The 19,349-nt window shown below is 44.1% G+C and overlaps 1 protein-coding gene across 3 annotated transcripts in view; it reads left to right on the top strand.

The window, feature by feature from the left end:
• The window catches only part of LOC119178437 (mite allergen Der p 7), a 45,768-nt gene that overhangs the window by 15,212 nt on the left and 11,207 nt on the right, over positions 1–19,349 (top strand). For all 3 annotated transcript variants that reach the window (XM_075886325.1, XM_037429640.2, XM_075886338.1), the window contains 2 exons: positions 9,874–9,940; positions 13,986–14,223. In XM_075886325.1, coding sequence (XP_075742440.1) covers positions 9,883–9,940; positions 13,986–14,223 — 296 coding nt within the window. In that variant the 5' untranslated portion in view covers positions 9,874–9,882. The remainder of the gene's footprint in view (positions 1–9,873; positions 9,941–13,985; positions 14,224–19,349) is intronic.

The following is a 19,349-nucleotide window of genomic DNA, read 5'->3' as shown; positions in this document are numbered from 1 at the left end:
CTTGTAACCGCTTCGTTTCTTGTGCCCAAGAAACGCACCCTTTCACTTACTGTTCGCATGCGTGCGTACATATTTAACTGAAATGATTTCTGCTTTCTGTTTATTATTTTATGATTGTTTCTTTTCCAATGTATTTTTCCCAATTTGATATGTATATGAACATATATCTTGTGTATTGCCCCCCCCCCTACTCAGTGCCCCCCCCCCTGGGGCCTGTAAGGTACCTTCAAATAAATAAAAAATAATAATGCGGAAGTTGGTTCTGAACACCCGACCCCCTCTTTGTCAGCCCGTGAGTGGTAATGTTACCTCTTTTGCTGGGCACAGGTCCATACAATGAGTTCCATATTTACAGTCTTGGGTTCTGCGTCCTTCGGAGTCGCAACTACGTAACAATATAGCACTGAACATTCGCATCCTATTATATTGACGAGAACAAAGATATGTGTATTTTGATGACGACAAACAGCTTGGCGACGCTGGCGTGATGACCGCACATATGACTAAGATAGCAAGCGCATTGACTTGTTAGCAGGAAACAGCGCAGATAGACGCGACAAGAGCGATTGACCGGATTTTGCGCTGTATTCGCATCGTTGCCTGCTAAGAAGCTAAGCCAACAAGCTCAACATTATATTACGTTAAAGTGCATTCGCTTGCATTTCGCTTTCTTTTGGATAACGTGGTCTGCAACGCAGGACCCGCAAAGGTCCGGGAATGCTGACAGAGGAAGTCGCATGAAGCAAGAAGAACCCTCCGTTCGCTATAAGAACTTATAACCGCAACAGGTTGTAACTGCCATAGGTCACAAGTGCCATGTTTTTCTTTTTTTTTTACTTTCTTACGGGCGAAGCTGTTCAGGGTCAACCCTTGTCGCCCCGTCGGCGTGACATAACGTTTTGAGCATAGTCAGAAAGTGCTGCCGATTGGTGGTGGAGAATCCCGACAACGCGTGAGCCAAATAATATAGTGCAGTGTGCGGCCTGGAAGTCACAATAAATTATCAAAGTCAGCTAAAAATTGATTTCTCTTCTCTCGAAAAATCCCGCAATAAGCCCAAAAGTTACTCGTAGTAAGCCCATCTATCAGCTTTCGGCTGATTTGAACAGGGCGCACTCAGTCATTACAGAGATCGCCACGGAAGGCAGCCACTTGTCCACACGTGCGCGCGCGATGGCCCTTAAAAACGCCATGGATTCGGCGAACAAAAAAAAAAGTGCTCAAGGTCACAAGGCGCGTGTGACGTACTTTCTTTGCCCCTGCATTCCTCCCTGCTAAGCTGCCAGCGCTTTCGACGGGACGAGAGAAGGGAGAATGTGATCAGCGTGTGACAAATATTTGTAACTTCGCTCGTACTGGACGGATTCCTAAAACTTTTGTGGCGTTGAAGTTGTGAGGCTATACTCTGTTTTAGCGAACTAATTTCATGACTACTCCAAAGAGTGTCTCAGGGCCCCTTTAAGCACCCGCTAGAGGCGCCACAGCGCGTGCTTCCTCCCGGCATAGAGTTTCCTAAAATTAACTAGAGGGCACTCTGGCGATGCGTTCGTTCAGCGACCATGGGAATGATGGGTAGGACACTCATTTGTCTAGTTTTCGTACTTGCGGGCGGCGAATCGTACTTGCGGCTTTGTTCATTGCTGTGTTTCGGTTTTGTTTTGAAATAAAGATTCAAACCTTTTGAACTTCGTGACCCAGTTTGGAAAGGTAAGTCTAAAATAATGAGGTGGTGAAGCCCAATCACTGAACATTTGCTGATTTTTATTTCGTGAGAAAACAACTCCAAGCCACACGAACACACATGGAGCCAAGATCAGGCCAGAAGTACGAAGTTTAGACAAATGTGTGTACTACCCATCATTCCCATGCTCGCTGAAGTGCCGTGCGTTGCAGCTCCCATAGACACTAGCGCCAGAGTTCCCTCTAGTGTATATTAAGAAACTTTATGCCTCTCGGCACGCCATCTCCATCTTCGACAGCGAAAACAATGAACGGCAATACTCTTTCTCTGACCTAAATGCCAGTTGAATTAACTGATTGAACTTGGTACAGTCAGTGCATTAGCCGATATCAGATCGATCAGGACTTTCTGTTTGACGAACGCAGAGCACGTGCGGATGCGCCAGCGGAGCTGATTTGGCGTTGTATAATGTTACCGTGTTAGGAATGTGCGCGCGTAGTGGCTCTGTGATTAGATAATGCATTTGACGTGGCTGCCTGAGTCATCTTAGCATCTTTCATGCCGGAGAGGAGCAAGCAGACTAAAAGTTATGTGAGACATGGAAAGCGTTGATTAAAGATGCGGTTTGCACACAAATGAAAATTTATTGAAAATACATTCGGTCACTCACGCTGCAACGCAGAGTTGAATCGTGAGGTGAATAATATGAAATTTAGAATGATTGCCCTTAGCACCTCCAATGTGGAAACAATGTAAACAGGGCGTCCAGTAATTGCATATTAAAATCAAATTTAAGGTAAGACAACTTCACCCACCCTGCAGTATCAGTAGCTCCAAGTTCTTCTAGCCGGTCATTCATTCGTAGCTGCTCTTTCGAAATGTCGAAAGATGGATACTTATTCCTATATGTGAGCCACGGCGTAAGATCTATGTACTCTTAAGTTTGGGACACTTCTATATGTGTACGCAAGGCGCGTTCAAGGATGTTGGGCACAGGCAGGGCCGGGCGAAGGTATTTTGAAATTGTATCGCGTGCGATTAAGGTTACTCAGGGATGATGTATCGGAGATACAGATGAAATATTGTCGCAAACGAGTGCTGAATTAAGCGCGCGTCGACAATTTCAAACGGAACCGTGAAATCTGGGCGCCGGTGTGTCGCGCTGGAGCGAGTGCAGCGAAAAAAAAAAAGCGTCAAAAGACGCCGTGAGCCACCTTCTCTACGCCTCGAAACGGCCGCCGCCAACAAGCTCTCTCGGATCAAACGCCAGGTGATGCATATTAACATCACAAAGGGAAACATGATGCTGTGCCAAGTAACCTTACGATGAGGGAAACCGACGAGAAAAATATAACCTGTTCTGTAGCCTTGACTGTACTGCGCGCCGACGAGAACACTGGATGATTCGTGAATTGAGACGCGAAATGACATAACCAGGTGGTGGCGGAGCGTCAGGAGTCAACTGGTCACGGTATGTCAGTGAGTAGAGCATGGTGATGCCGGCGAAATTTCGTTGGGTCAATTGCAGACAGTTGATCTCGAAGAATGGGGGGATGACGCCGTGGAAGTTGCGTGGGAGCTGTGTTCCAGGATGAGAATCACAGAGGTCACCGGCGCAATGGAATGACAATCAGCGGTGGACTTTGCGTGAGTGGTTCCTGGAAAATAAACATTCATGATACGTCCCAACAATGAGAAATACGTCCTACCATCAGAGTTATATTGTGAATTATATTGTGATTGATATCTGTCGAGTGTGCACGAATTGGCTGCGGGCAGCGCAACCCGAACTGATGACTGAGAGGAACGGACACGAACAAGCGCTGTTCTGACAATTGGTTTTAGTTATTTCACACGCGTGGTTCCACACATGTGGCGCAATAAAGGATCCCAGGAAGCGAACATGTCGTGACAAGATGTCACTTCATTACATCAATAAAAATACAATTCTTTATCGAACAGGTGAATCGAGGTCTTGAAAAATTGAGTGCGCGTGGTTTTCCGATGCATAGGCTGCCCTAAATAAGAATATAATTTGTTTGTTTTATCAACTCTTGGCTCTGTCTCGGTCTTTGGTCCACAACCAGCCTACGCTGGCGCACTGAAGAGAGAATTGCTCGTGATTTCATGGTGCTTCCCGGGTTCCCGGGGGGGGGGGGGGGGGGGATTTGATTTGTCAGTCCTGGGAATCTACCCGCTGACTGCCTCCCCAATAGGATTAGTGACAAAGATAGTACCGCAATGATTGTATCCGATACGATATTTCCCAATCGTGCCTCAAGATACATCGATACATTCGCAAATTTCTTATAATATAGAAAGACTCCCATAATGTTGTAACAAATGCCTATCCAAAATGCTTGCATAATTCATAGATGTGATCAATTTCATTTCATTTTAATGAAATGTCACTAATTATATTAAAGCTCTTGTTTTTCTTGCTCAAAGTACATATAGTTTACTTTCGAAAGCACTTATTTTGGTTTGTTTTCGCGTCTTAACGTAACAACTCTTCGGTGACAGTGGTTCTTGCTTGTCACTTTGTAATTGATGGAACTCGCTGCTCAGATGGCCGGCCAGCTAGTAATTTGGCATCTAACACCAATAGCTTCTATAAGAAGACTTTGCACGATTTATTTATTTATTTATTTATACATGTACCTACATCGCCCTTACGGGCATTATTGTAGGGGGGAGAACAAGCAAAAGAATACAGTACAGTCGATATACCGAAAAAGATGGTTGCGGATAAAAGGCTGTATCGTTTGAAAGAACATAGTCATAACAAAGTGAAACAACAAAGTGAAACAACACTGTCATAAATAAGGCATCAAATTGCAAATACAAAGCAAACGTTGAAAGAGAAGAGTGCTATTGGTAACACAGGGCAATAAAAACAAAGGAAAATAATTAGTACGGAACGCATCAGAAATGTACAGTAATGATTAGTTCAACAAAATATTGTGCAAATTTTTAACAAAAGATAAGGGAGGCGCAGAGACAATTTCCTCTGGCAAGCCGTTCCACTCATGCGTGGTTCTTGGAAAAAAGGCGTATTTGAATGCGTTGATCCTGGAAGTGTATTCACGCAGTTTTAAAGAATGGTCAGTACGGGGTGACACATAGGTAGGTGGCCTTATATACTGATCCTTGTCGATTCCTGTTTTGTTCATGAATATGCTGTAAAATAGGGACAGTCGTAGGTATTTTCGCCGGTCAGCTAACAGAGGCCATTGCAATCCTGAACGAATGTCAGCTGATCTTATGATAAAGTTATAATTGCTTGCCACAAAGCGTGCTGCGCGTGCCTGTACACGCTCCAGGGCGTGTACAGGCACTGCAGGCATATTCTAATATGGGACGCACATTGGATATGTCGTTCATTTGCGGGAGCGAGCCATCATTCTGGCATGGACTACATGTGTTAACTGGGTGCGAGAACACAGACTGAAAGTATGTATTGAAACCCTGAGCTTTGGCTTCCGTGTTAGATTCGTAATTTATCCCGTCCATGATGTCAGGAATAGTGGGTCTAGAATTACTTTTATTTTTCACGTATTTCCACACTTCCTTGGGGTTGGTTTTAAGTTTCTCGCCTAGATCACAAAGGTACATTTCTTGTGCTCTGCGCATAGCTTTTGTCACCATTTTGCCTATCTCTTTCATTTTTGAAAGCAACGCAGGATCAGGCACTTGGCAATACTTTCGATACAATCGATTCTTTCTATTTATCTTTGATCGGAGTTCCCTACTGAACCATGGTTTATCATTGCGTCGCCTGGCCGAAATGATACACGAAGGAATGAAAATTGGGGTCAAGGACATTATCTTTGTTTTGAAGAAATTCCACTGCGCATTCATGTCTAACGATGAACTATGCGATTGGAACTCAGGAAAAAATGCATCCAGTTCACGCGACAGTGATGGGTAGTCACCTTTTTCATATGAGAACACTTTGCGGGGTGCCTGAGCGCGGCGGTTTTTAGCACTACAAGACATTTTAGTGACAACAACTTCATGGTCGCTGATACCAGGGACCGTGACAACAGAGGATACAAGATCCGGTTCACTGCACAAAAATAAATCAAGAATGTTTGCACTGTCACCACCAATTCTTGTTGGCGCTTCGACAAATTGAAATAATGAGTGGGCATTAATCATCTCCCTAAAGGTAGTACACAGGAAAAACGTTGTGTTTAACACGGGTTTAAAGGACTTCCATTCTACATCCGGGAAGTTAAAATCGCCTCCGAGAATTACGTGCGTTGTTTGCAAACTTAATAAAACGTTGCTCAACTGAAAGAGAGGATGGGCAGTTCTTATACCGGGCGGCCTATAAAATGAGCCAATGGCAACGGAAGAACCGTTTTGTAGCAAAATTTTACACCAGACAGTTTCGCATGAGTCGGCTTCGATGCTTATAGAATTGCTAGCTATGCTATCTTGAATGAGAACAAATACACCACCACCATGGCAATTACGGTCTTTACTATATACGGTATAGCCAGAGGGAAACATTTCGCTGTCGCTAATTGTGTTGTCAAGCCATGATTCTGTACCAATGACTACGTGCGGATTTGTTGATTCTATCAAGGAACTGAACTCTATAGTTTTATTTTTGAGGCTTCTGCAATTTACTACAATACATACGAGATCGTGTTTGCCGAATGGTTTCTTTTTACGGTAAGCTGCATTCGTTAGTGGCTATCGAGTATCCCTGGTCACGGTGTCAGTTTCAGCATTATATACGAAGGTTTCGTTGCCTATTTTCATTTTATTAAAATGCAACTTGTATTCTGCTTTACGGTCTTTGGCGAACTGAATCAATTTCTTCCTTTCCTGTCGAACTTTACTGGAATAGTCCTCACTCAACGCGAACTCAGTTCCTTTCAGCTTTGAGGCAACAGCAAGCACACGTTCTTTGTCTTTAAATGACAAAAACCTCAGAATTATGGGCCTTGCCTTTACCGCTGTGTAGCGTCCTAGCCTGTGAGCTCTTTCAATGGCAGCAGTGCTGATTGCCACGTTCAGTTTTTCGGAGCACAAGGCAATCACTCGAGCCTCTGACTGAGCCCACGTTTCATTTACAGTATCTGGAAGGCCATAAACTATCAAATTGTTTCTTCTAGATCTGCCATCCAGGTCCTCATACGAGTCCCGTAATTTGGCGCAGGTATCAGCAAGATCTTCATTTTGAGCGAGTAGTTGCGTTACGTCATCCCGTAAAGGGGACACGTTATCTTCCACGAGCTTGACTTTTTCTGCCAGTTGCGATAGCTTTTGTTCGAGTGCTTGTTGGTCGGCTCGAATGGAACGAATTTCCGAAAGAATTTCAGTCTGTTGCTGTTGCATTGACGGTAGTGTCATGATGACATCAAACATTTCTTTATCTTGTTGGGATGTCAGAGGGCCCGGGTTTTGTTCTACATACCCAGACAGAAGCAGCAACATTCGAGCAACACGCATGCATGACAAAAATTTTGCACCCAGCAGGAAAACATTTTGAACAATCGTAGTCGACAGCGAGTTGGGATCTGGCACCAATTTTTTAAACGGCTTTCCGTTAACAAGGCGATAAGAATAACCAACCTGAAGAAAGACGAGCCGTGAGTGACTGACAGCCATGCCGGTGCCAGATCCCAAAGTGGGCGGTTGCAGTAGTCGCTTAAGTAGCCCTGCGCCGTCCTGTAGCGTCCCGGGTTGCCAGACGAAGTAACGGTAGCCGAACGGTGCCGACAGCGCTAGCACATCCAGCGGTGAGGAGCAATCCGACAGCAGTTGAAAATCCGGGCAGATATCCGGGTTTGTGCCGTCATCGAAGATAGGACACGTTGTTGCTCCAGAACCAAGGAAAATTGCCAGCATCTGCGCAACCTGAAGAAAGACGAGCCGTGAGTGACTGACAGCCATGCCGGTGCCAGATCCCAAAGTGGGTGGTTGCTGTAGTCGCTTAAGTAGCCCTGCGCCGTCCTGTAGCGTCCCGGGTTGCCAGACGAAGTAATGGTAGCCGGACGGTGCCGACAGCGCTAGCACATCCAGCGGTGAGGAGCAATCCGACAGCAGTTGAAAAGCCGGGCAGATATCCGTGTTTGTGCCGTCATCGAAGATAGGACACGTTGTTGCTCCAGAACCAAGGAAAATTGCCAGCATCTGCGCAACCTGAAGAAAGACGAGCCGTGAGTGACTGACAGCCATGCCGGTGCCAGATCCCAAAGTGGGTGGTTGCAGTAGTCGCTTAAGTAGCCCTGCGCCGTCCTGTAGCGTCCCGGGTTTCCAGACTAAGTAACGGTAGCCGAACGGTGCCGACAGCGCTAGCACATCCAGCAGTGAGGAGCAATCCGACAGCAGTTGAAAAGCCGGGCAGATATCCGGGTTTGTGCCGTCATCGAAGATAGGACACGTTGTTGCTCCAGAACCAAGGAAAATTGCCAGCATCTGCGCAACATGAAGAAAGACGAGCCGTGAGTGACTGACAGCCATGCCGGTGCCAGATCCCGATGGCTAAAATACCGGTGTGCAACTTTACTTTGTCCATAAAAGCTGTTTATGCAGAATGAAATCAACGGTGTAGATCAACTACAACGCCATTTGAGAAATTTTTTTGGCCGCATTGTGTATACGAAGAGCACATAAAACTCCAATGACTTGTCATAACATACTTATTTGCTGACGTAAATAAAGTGTTCGCTCTCGTTGTACTCACGTGCAATCTTTGAACAATTTGTCTACCCCGAGAAAACATGCGCACCCAAGAAACGTCTCAGACTTATCGCATTGTGACATGGTGGTGACTATGAATATGATGGCAGTCTTTTTGGTTGAGAGGAACCTCTCTATTTGGGCTAAAATGTGCCTCACAAACCATGTAACTCAATGTACAAGCAAACCACGCTGTATACCTAAAGTTATCGGCCGTCAGTGATTTGGTAACTGTGTTTTGTGCACCACTAATTGCACCTTCTAGAATTATTGGTGATGCTCGCGGAATCTTCTGAATATACTAGAGTACTGGAGTACTGTGTGTGATCTCAATAATATTTGACGGGGTTTGACGTCACAAAACCACAATATGGTTATTAGCAGCGCCATAGAAGAGGGCACCAGAAATTTTCGCCATTTGGTGTTCGTTACCGTGCACCTAAATCTAAGTACAGTACTGACAGATTCAAACCAGACATCAAATTTTCTGGTATAAGTGCTCGTAGGCTCTATTTACTGCTCAACCTAACCACGCCGTCTCACGAGCACTCCAATCTCTAAAGACAACGTTGGCTCCAATCTACATGTTCGTGTTGAAACGACGTTGGAATAAACCAAACTATTGGTGGTAGAAACTAAAGTATGTGCGTTACTTAGTCGTAAGTTGCCCCATTTCAATCCTTGAGTCTTGTGAGTACCTCAAGCATGTCATCAACATGGAAATGCCACCGCCACGTAATCTTACCAGAACAAGGGTGAAGAATCCGAGACATTGTGGTGCGGCTTGCACCGAGCCACACTCAACTATCGAAGGTCACACCTCAAGCTTGAAATTTTATGTCGCTGTGCCTTTAAGCAAAGAGGAAATTAGCAGTACGCTGTAGATGCTTCGCAGCACAACACCAACACACCTGCACTGGGATAAAGCTTAATAAAGCAAATCGCTCATTTAGCAGCACATAAAAATAACGTAAATGACCAATACATTGAATTGAGTGGCCATGAAAGCCATGGAAGTAAATAAGCAAGGTGAAGTACAGCGTGCGCAGCGCAGATTTTGTTTGCGCTCTATAATTATGGACTTGTTTTAGCAAGCTTCACCGCTCCACAGGGATGTGATGCGAGCAAAAGTAAATGCCAGCTGTGGAGTGTACTATTGTCACTGTTCGTTGACAGCAATGTGCTGCTTCAATGAAGTATTTCGCGGTGTGATGCTCGCGTTTCGCAATACTGGTTTGATGAAAAAATAATGATTGGTCATATTTTTCGGCTTAAAGTGGTATTGACACAACAATTCTGGCTTCCCTTTTTTGCTGCGATGTGTTCCTGGGGTCCTGTTAGTCATAGCACGACACATCGTGTGTATCGGCCGAAATGTCAAATTTGTATTGTGCGTGTTTTTCCCCGAGAAATGCGTATTTTGAATCAGAAGAAATTCTACTGAGTGTAGCCGTTTTAAGCCTTTTTATTGTAATATTGATTGCTTATCGCAGTGAAGGAACATGTGGAGTCTCTCGGTCATCAGTCTTTGCTGCGTCTTCGTCGCTGCCACCGCTCAAAGTAAGTAAATCTGTGCTCGCTTGTTTAATATCATATGTGCCAAAACGTTCATATTTTGTGTAATATTCTAACTCGAAATGGAACAATGGAAATTCTAGGACATTGCATGGCCCGAAGACAAGTTAAGCGTTGTGATCACGCAAATTATGGTCAGTACTACATGCTGTAATTTAGGACATTTTAACTGGGTGTAATAAGAGCGGTATCTGTGTTACCGCTAACCAGCACTTCATCTTTGAACTGGCTGTGTCTGGATGGCTGCCAAGTTATGTGCCAGTGGCTGAACCCTCTCGCCAGTTTGCAGAAATTGCGGTGACTCAGAGGCATTGGAACGCTTAATCTGTGCACGGAGCCCTGACCTCGAAATGCTCTAAGATCGCCAACTGCAGGACACAGGGCTTCCCTGCTGCAACGCTGGCAGACAATATATTATGTTCCCGGTGTTCCTCGACCTCCAAGCAATATACCGCTTGCTAAACGCCAGCCGTAGAGTTTCTGCAAGGTGGCATTTTGACTTCAGGTGTATGATGGCGAAAACCTTAATACATGCCTCATATAGCGCGAAAAAAATTGAACGTCGACGTGTCTCGGCGATGGCATCAACCCCAGGGACGCAAAAAGCATCCCTCGATGACGGCACCATATATTACGTTATCACGGCGTCACATATCGTCAAACAATGTGACATGGTCATGACGCCGCATATCATGATGTCGTAATCACATGGTATCGTTGCTTCTTCAAAGGTATGCCTATCATGGAGGCAATGCAAGACCATGTAAAGTGCAGAAAACTTGCAATGTCTCCGTTCTTGGGGGCAGTGCAAAACACCATGTTAGATGCAGAAATGTTTTGGAATGGTGCGTCGTAATAACATTCCATCTACATTAGATCGCCTAAGATGCCTTCCAGTCGTCTTAGGCGAAATCATAAAGGACACTCTCGAGTTTTCAGCAAGGGCTGGCTTGGGCATCTCTGCTCCAGTTGGGCATTAGTCTCAATTTGTGCAGGCGGCATTAGTAACTGCACTCCAAGAATAACTTGCTCCAAGCACCCGCCATATTACGATATGCAGGTATGCGGACGCGTGCCTATCTTCAGAGACAAGGCCTCAGCCTTTCAGATGGAACCAGTTGCCCTCACGTGAAAATTTATGAGCGCCTGCCCAATATCCTTTAACGGCAAATCCATTTCGTGCAAGAGAACGCATCGACTCTAAGGCAAGCATTGCCGATAGCAGTCTCTCCTGTAGTTATGAAGTGCTGTGTCCGAGGAGGAGACTCCTTCTCGGACACGTCTTCGACGGTATTGCTCAAAAACGGGTTCCGTTGGTTTTTCTAAAGTTCAATTGTATAAAATGCTCTATATGGGCTAGTTGGGCTATAGCACTCACACAGCTGTGCTCTCATATACAGCTCGAAGCTAGATCACATGGTCTGTAGGCAAGCCCAAACTATTTTAACGGGCACTTTGCCTTTTGTCACTTGCCTCAACGGCTGAAAAAATTGTCGTCGCCAGTGTTCACCCTATCAGTACGAATGCGTCTCGCGACGGCCATTGAAATCATCCTCGGCACTCTTCCCGGTTGAAGACTCAATGTATCGCTTCTTACGAAGTTACTTGTTGAAGTCACTCGGTGAATCATGTGATGTGGGCCTTTATGAAAAGCGAGCACCTCTCCGCAAAATCCACACTTTACAAATCTCGACGAAGCGTACGCTGGGTATAAGTGTAACACTGCCTTAAGAAGCAGCTGTCTGCTCTATTCCTTCAGAAGAAGCGTCATGAGGCCCGTCTAAAAAGTCACAGTAAAGGATCTTCGGTTTGGCGAGAAGATTAATGGTGCTACAAAGTACAATTCCAGACGGCAACTAGGTATGAGAAGTGATGATAATGCTGCGATTCAAGACAATCTTTCATGATGATACGGGGCGCGAAAAAACGACAAACAACAGAGAAGAAGTACACAGACGACGCGCTTCTCTGTTGTTTGTCGTTTTTTCGCGCCCCTTATCATCATGAACCAGCACCAACTCGCCCAACTTTTCACTTTACTGAAGACAATCTTTGACAGTCGATGACGTATCAGAGGTAAATATCGAGACACTGATCGTCAGTCATGCGAGAGAGTTGTGACACGGAACTCAAGCAGAAATTTCAGTATCATACCAATCAGCCACAAAGTGTTGGACAGAAGGCGCAAATAAGGCCATAACCCGACAAAACGGTCAACGTCTAAAAAAGCCCTCGTAACCAGAAATTCTAGGTTGGCACGAATTTTGTTGAGGTCAGGACCTACTGCGTTTGGAACGTTAAACCCTACATATCAATTAATTAGGTCCTACTGCGAAAGCTGTAGATGTGCAGCAATATTGCTAGTGTCCAGGAAGCCATTGAAATACCGTCCCTCCCCGTGTTCGCCGCTTCGTGGAATGGATGGATCAATGGGTCTATCTAATGAATGTATGGGTGGAAAAACATTATTTAGGTTCCTTGCAACGCGGTCGAGCATGTAGCGGGCCGCTCTCACGTCGTAATGAAAGGACCACGTTCCTTTGCTACGTCTGTCTGTCTGACCATGTTACCAAAGTTATATCAGTTGCGTGATACGGATGATTGTTTAGAACAAGCTAGCAAAAAAGTGATGACGTATTGTTCTTTCTGAATAAACTTCTGAAAACTTCACTATATTTAAAATGACTTTGGATATCTTTTTCATTAGATTTGTCATGCAATCTTTAAACGTTGGCGTTTTCACCTAACTATAAATACTAACTATCCACTTGTTTCATAAAGCCCTAGCCTGAGTGAATAGGGCTGACTCGAGTAGTTAGTCCATTACTGAATTGTTAGTAACCCCACAAATAGAGATTTACGCCTACTTTGTTATATGTGCGTGTGCGTTGGTCGTCATGTGTACAAAAAACGAGAAAGAAAGGCAGGGAGGTCATGTGAACAAGATTCTAATACAAAGTATAGGATAAAAAAACGAGCTGACATCGTCCTCGTGCATTAATTAATGGCTGCTGACTACTTCATGTAACTATACTGCGGTAAATGTGCATTACAGACTTCCTTATAGAGATCACATAATATATTCACATATGGTCATACATACGATGATGCTCATGATCATATGAGCATATGATCTTAGTTAACGAATCAAAAGCGAAAACACACACGCAAACGCAAATCTTCAAGACTTCAACATAGCATACTTCTACTGGAGCAGCAGGGCTGTTGACTCGCAGGTCGCGGGATTTAATCCCGTCTGCGGCGGCTGCATTTTCGATGGCGAAAATTCTGTAGGTTCGTGTACTCAGATTTGGGTGCACGTTAAAGAACCCAAGGTGATCAAAATTTCCTGTTCCCTCCACTAAGGCGTCTATCATAATCCTGGGATGGCTTTGGGACGTTGAAACCCACATATTCATTATTACGGTAGTAGCAGCTTGAAGGCTATAATGCCCCTACTTTGGGATTGCACACCGTGCACTATTTAGCAGGCACAGATTTTAGAAGATAATTGTTGTTTTCCACACATCATCATATTCCCTTCTATTTGCTTATCTTTGTGCCATTAAATAGCACGAAACTTCTATTTCAAGGTAGTCGATAAAATTGAAGCTTGCCTAAATTTTGCTTACGATGTCACCATTACGGCAAAATGTACTATGGCATCTACGGAAGATCTGGCAACATAGGTGGCTTAGTAGTTACTTGGTTAAGAACGCCAAGCAAACTTCCCTGGTTAGTAACGGCTCAAGTTACAAGCTGTACTAACTGCTGGCTAGTAAAGGCATGCCACGAAGGTAGTGAAATACTCCGGAAACAAGTGAACACACGCGTTTACTATCAGATTACAAACTTTTTTGTAAGAGTGTATGGCATTTTTGCGTTTATCTACTTTCAGGCGTCCTCTTTTGGTAAATTGCTTTTTTTATAGTGGTAAACCGGCATGCCATTGCCACTTATTCCCCATTGTGTTTTTAAACACGTCTGGCACTTCGTCGTTATAGTGGCTGATACTTGGTTGGCATCTCAGGCAGCCTCTACCCATCCTTGGAAGGAGTAACCGAGGCGACCCCTGCGCCGGGCCTTTACACCGCAGTGGTCAACTACTTGTTCGATCAAGTGCTCAAGACCGTGAGCCAGTCAGGTGCAATCGACCCACTCACGGTGCCCAACACGACGCGGCGCTTTGAGACCAAGTTCATCGTCAAGGTGCAGGCAGAGGCAGGGCTTTACTCTGGACGCCTCACCGGCTTGTCTACCATGCACAGGTAGGGTATTATTATAATAAATGCAAATAATTTTTCAGAAAACTTTGGTGACTTTGAGAGTATCTATCTATCTATCTATCTATCTATCTATCTATCTATCTATCTATCTATCTATCTATCTATCTATCTATCTATCTATCTAACCGCTTACGTTTGGGTGCTCTTGTGGTCACCCCCTTAACTTGGCGTGAACCAAATTAGCATGGGAGGGTAAGATGGTTGGACCAGTATGACGCGCTGGTGAAGACATTAATGTCACAATCCCGTCACGTACGTCATCAAACACTTCCCGCTAGACAGTGGCGCATACCCATGGGCGGGTATGTGCCGATGGTACGCGGGTATGAGCCACAGGTGATTGACACTTAGTGTCTACTCAGGAACGACGAGAACACAGGTGGGCAATTTTAACGTGCGAGCGTCAAGAAATATCCGACATCGGTAGCGTCGACCCGACGAATGCAAAGAATAAATGTCAGGGTCCAAGCTGGAATCAAACCCAAGCATTCTGCGTGGCAGTGAAGCATTTTACCACACAGCTACGCCACGTCTCGGAACTACTTTTCAAATAGACGCTAATCTTCGTGAAACGTCAATGGTGGTTGCAGTGCTGCCTACCCAATTTTATAAACATTACAAATACATTTTTACTCCTTTGATAGAGTCATCACATGGCGTTAACGTCAATTGTGGTTAGTTGCCATACGCTGAAGTTGATTCATGTAGCAGTATCAGGGTCCACATCCTCGCCAGCATCAGCGCTTCATATCAGCTTCTGGTGTTGCTAATATGTATGTTCCAGTTGGCATCGTTGCGCAAATGCAAACAACTGGTTATATAAACATCTGCAACTCTTCAACATATATCTGTGCGTGCAACATTTGTACATATATTTAGCGTCATGTCATGGTGTGTCGCTCAATAAAAAATTGCAACACGGTCACCTTCCCTCCGCATGCTTCGCATAACATCGATTCCCAGGTACGTGGGACCTGCCGAATTTGTTTGAATAGAAAACAAGCAGCAGATAATTTATCAAATATATCCCATAACAGTAATACTTATCTTACGCCACTTACGATTGCAGATGCTTTTGGTGATTTTCTGATACAACAGTTCAATGGTACAGTTTCCGTTCTCTTAAGTGGTATAGGCGTTCTCCGCGGTTATCGTTGACGTGTGGCGGTTGGAGCTAACGGTCGTCTTTCGCGGTGGGCCCGGGAGGATGCCACCGCGGGTCGTCGTTCGCGGGCCCTCGTGGTGAGTCGAGCGTTGACGACACCGCCTTGTGTTTGTCATGTTGTTGAGTGCTGTGTAATATTGTTTAAAGTTGTTCTAGCGTGTTGATCATAATTGATGTATATTAATTCGGCTGGCGATATCGTAGTTCTAAAAGCAGTTAAATGAATGTGTGTTGTTTGGTTCGTTCCGACCGTGGAAACTGCGTCCGTTCACTCCAAGAGCGTGGCGTTCTCACCAGTTCGAGATCCCACACTGGCTGCCCAACGTGGGGCTCTTGCAGCATCGGACGTAAGTTTTCGCGGTTCTGAACAGCCATTATTATTATTATTATTATTATTATTATTATTATTATTATTATTATTTGAGACAGTTTGCTTCGAAATATTCTAAGAATTGTTAGCGTTGCTTACGGTAGTAATGTAGATGCCAGTACTATTTTTCCTAATTTTGGTTTTCATATATTCCGGCGTTTGTTTACTTAAACAGTTGTGCTGAGATACAACTGCTAGTACGACCTAAAAGTGCGATATTTTCCATTTTCATTTTCATTTTATTTTCTTAAAGACCCTCGAGGGGGTATTACGTAAGGGGTGGGTAATTATAGAGACAAAACATAGAAGCCAAAGATTTAACATAGAGAGTGTTCATTGATATTTTCTATGAACTATGATGGGCAGGGAATGGTCGCGATTTCACTGGGAAGGCCGTTCCAGTCTGGTGCGGTACGTTGAAAAAACGAGGCTTAAAAAGTAGAAGTCCGGGAACGTGGCCGAGCATCTTGAAGCAAATGGCTCGTGCGGTGAGATATGCGTGTTGCGGGAACGATATAAGGTGGGGCGTGCAAGGGACTATGAAAAAGTTTGTGGAACAATGACAGGCTGGCAATACGACGGCGAAGTTCTAGATCTGGTAAACCAGGTTCTGCTTTCAATCCAGATACGCTGACAGTCAAAGAGTATGAGCAGTGAATAAATCTAGCGGCCCGGTTTTGAAGCGATTCAATGGCATGTGTAAGATAAGATTGTCGAGGGTCCCAAATTGGTGATGCGTATTCTAGTTTAGGTCGAACAATGGATTTGTATGCTTGTAACTTTACGTGCTGTGGAGCGAGTCATAAATGGCGTTTAAGGAAACCCAGTGTTTTATTTGCAGATGAAATTATATTAGTGACGTGTATGTTCCATGAAAGATCGCTACAAAGAGTGACGCCCTAATACTTGTATGACGGAACATTTTCTAGATGGATGGCATTAACTGTGTACGGATACACAAGCGGCATGCGACGGCGATGCAATGAAACGACTTTACATTTACTCGAGTCAAGTTGCATGAGCCAGCGCTCACACCATTCCTGGAGGCAGTTTAGGTTGGCTTGTAAGGATGACAGTTTTGAAGTGTCAGTAACAGTGTCATTTATAACGCAGTCATCAGCAAACAGGCGGGTTTTATTGAAGGCAAGTCATTTATGTATATAAGGAATAAAGGGGGACCAAGAACCGAACCCTGGGGTACTCCGGACGTTACTGAAAGAGGATTATAGGTACGGTTGTTGATATTAACAAACTGGGAGCGGTTTGTAAGGAATTCTCAGATCCAATTTAGTATGTTCGGGTGAAGATTTAACTTGGAAAGCTTTAGTAACAGTCGAGAATGGGATACTTTGTCGAACGCTTTGGAAAAATCTAAGAATACGGCATCAGTTTGTAAGTTACAGTGCAGGTTAGTATGCAAATCATGAACAAATAAGGCCTGTTGCGTTTCACAAGAGAAACCTCGGCGGAACCCATGTTGTGCTGCATGGAAAAAGCTGTTTGAATCAAGAAAGTCTATGATATGCGTGTAGATGACATGTTCCATGATTTTACAGGGAACGCTGGTTAAAGATATGGGATGATAATTTAATGGCGAGTTTTTGTTACCAGATTTGAAAATTGAACGACTTTCCCGTTCTTCCAGACATCTGCAGGGTAGGCGTTCCGTTAAAAGTGACTGTGAGAGGAGCAAGCGTAGAAAAGATGCACAAATATATTTTGTATTCTTAAGAAATTTGGAGTTGATTTCGTCAATACTATAAGAGGAGTAAAGCTTTAATTTGTCGATTAAGCGCATAATTCCATTAGCAGTGAACGATACCGGTGGCATAGCACATTCAATAATAGTGGGTGGTATTGTAAATGACACGTTACTTTCTTTGGTAAACACGGATGAGAAAGCGGTGTTGAAGATGTTAGCGCATTGATCATCGGTGAATACGTGACCCGATTCACTGGTAAGAGTAATTGGGGCAGTATGCGGGGGGTTCAAAACCTGCCAAAAATTTTTTCTTGGTTGTTAGTCAGCATGCTTGGTTGGTCAACGTAGAAAAAATAATTCTTTGCGTCTTGAACTGCGCATAAATAAGCTTTTTCAGCTGCGTAGTATTTCTGCCACTTTTGCGAGTCTTCCAGTTTTTTTTTTTTTTTTTGCTAATCTAAACAGGCGTTTCTTCTTGTTTTCTAATCTTTTCAGAGTTTTAGAGAACCATGGCTTTTGGCAGTTTGCGCGGAAGCGGGATTTCGGAATAAACCTGTCAGTCAATTCATTGACCTTGTCCTTAAACAGTGTCCAGTTTTCTTCGACGGACCGGGAAAAGAAAGTAGTTTCTAAACTGGATAAGAATGCGTTAAACACCAAATTTATTGCTTCATAATTCCCCTTGTCGTACCACCAAACGGTTTTCTGGGTGTTTTGACGAATTAACGGTTTAAATGCAAAGTCGGTATGGATAACCTTATGGTAACTTATTTCGGGGAGATAAGTAATCGAGACAATGTCATCTGGGTGACTGGTTAGTATTAGGTCCAAAATATTTTCATACTCTTGTGTTACGCTTGTTGGTGCAGTTACCATCTGTAAAAGATTAAAACTTAAACAAACGTCCAGGAAAGCCCCGGCTTCGCCTTGTGCCTGTGACGGCATGGTTTGGTTAAGCCAGTTAATACCCGAAAAATAAAAATCACCGAACAAAACTACGGGGCGTTGGGATACTTTTTTGTAACTTTGTTTAAGACGTCGGTAAGGTTATAAGAAACGTCAGGACAGCTATTCTGGGGCCTGCAGCAGACGCCAAGTAATACTGACTGGGGCTTAGCAGAACAAAGAATTCAAATTATTTCAAGGTCAGATGACAGGTTAACTAACGAGCAGGTTATTTTTTTTTTGGTTTATGGCAATAAGAACTCCTCCTCCGTTCTTATCTTTTCGATCCTTTCGAAACAGCTGAAAATTAGGCAAATCGGCCAAGACCTCTTGATCAGAGACGCTGTCATTTAACCATGTTTCGGTTAATAGAAGAAAGTCGCTGTTGGATGACAAAGCCAGATTCTAAATATGTTCGTGCTTCGAAATGATACTTCTAATGTTAGTGAAGATCACGAAAAACGAAAAAGCTGATTTGGGGACAATTTGGGGTGAGGTTGGCTTTGGTCGAGGAAGTGATGATTGCTATTTTAATTCTTTCACAGACTGCGATGTCTCGTCAAAGACGTAGTGTTTAGTTCCGAGAAAGAGGGTTTTGAAGAGCACAGTGAAAGCTGTTGACTTAGTTCTTGCAAAAGCAATTAGTTGTTTGCGCGCATGACGTACGGCAGGGGAGAAGTCCTTGAATTTGCCGCCGTTGGAAAGGAAAAGTTCTTTTGTCTTGGATGATTGAAACTTTACAATTATAGGTCGAATGCGGTTTTCTTAGAAGTACCCGAGGCGGTGCGCACGCTCAATTTCTGAGGGAGGAATTGTTAGTTGGAGTGTGTCACAGCAGTGACGGACGATTATTTCTTCAGAGTCCGAATACGTTTCAGTTTTAGTAGTATCCGGAATGCCATAAAATATAAGATTGTTACGTCTCG

The sequence above is a fragment of the Rhipicephalus microplus genome, chromosome 1, assembly GCF_043290135.1.
Source record: "Rhipicephalus microplus isolate Deutch F79 chromosome 1, USDA_Rmic, whole genome shotgun sequence".
Lineage (NCBI taxonomy): Eukaryota > Metazoa > Arthropoda > Arachnida > Ixodida > Ixodidae > Rhipicephalus > Rhipicephalus microplus.
This window is presented reverse-complemented; position numbering and strand designations above follow the sequence as displayed.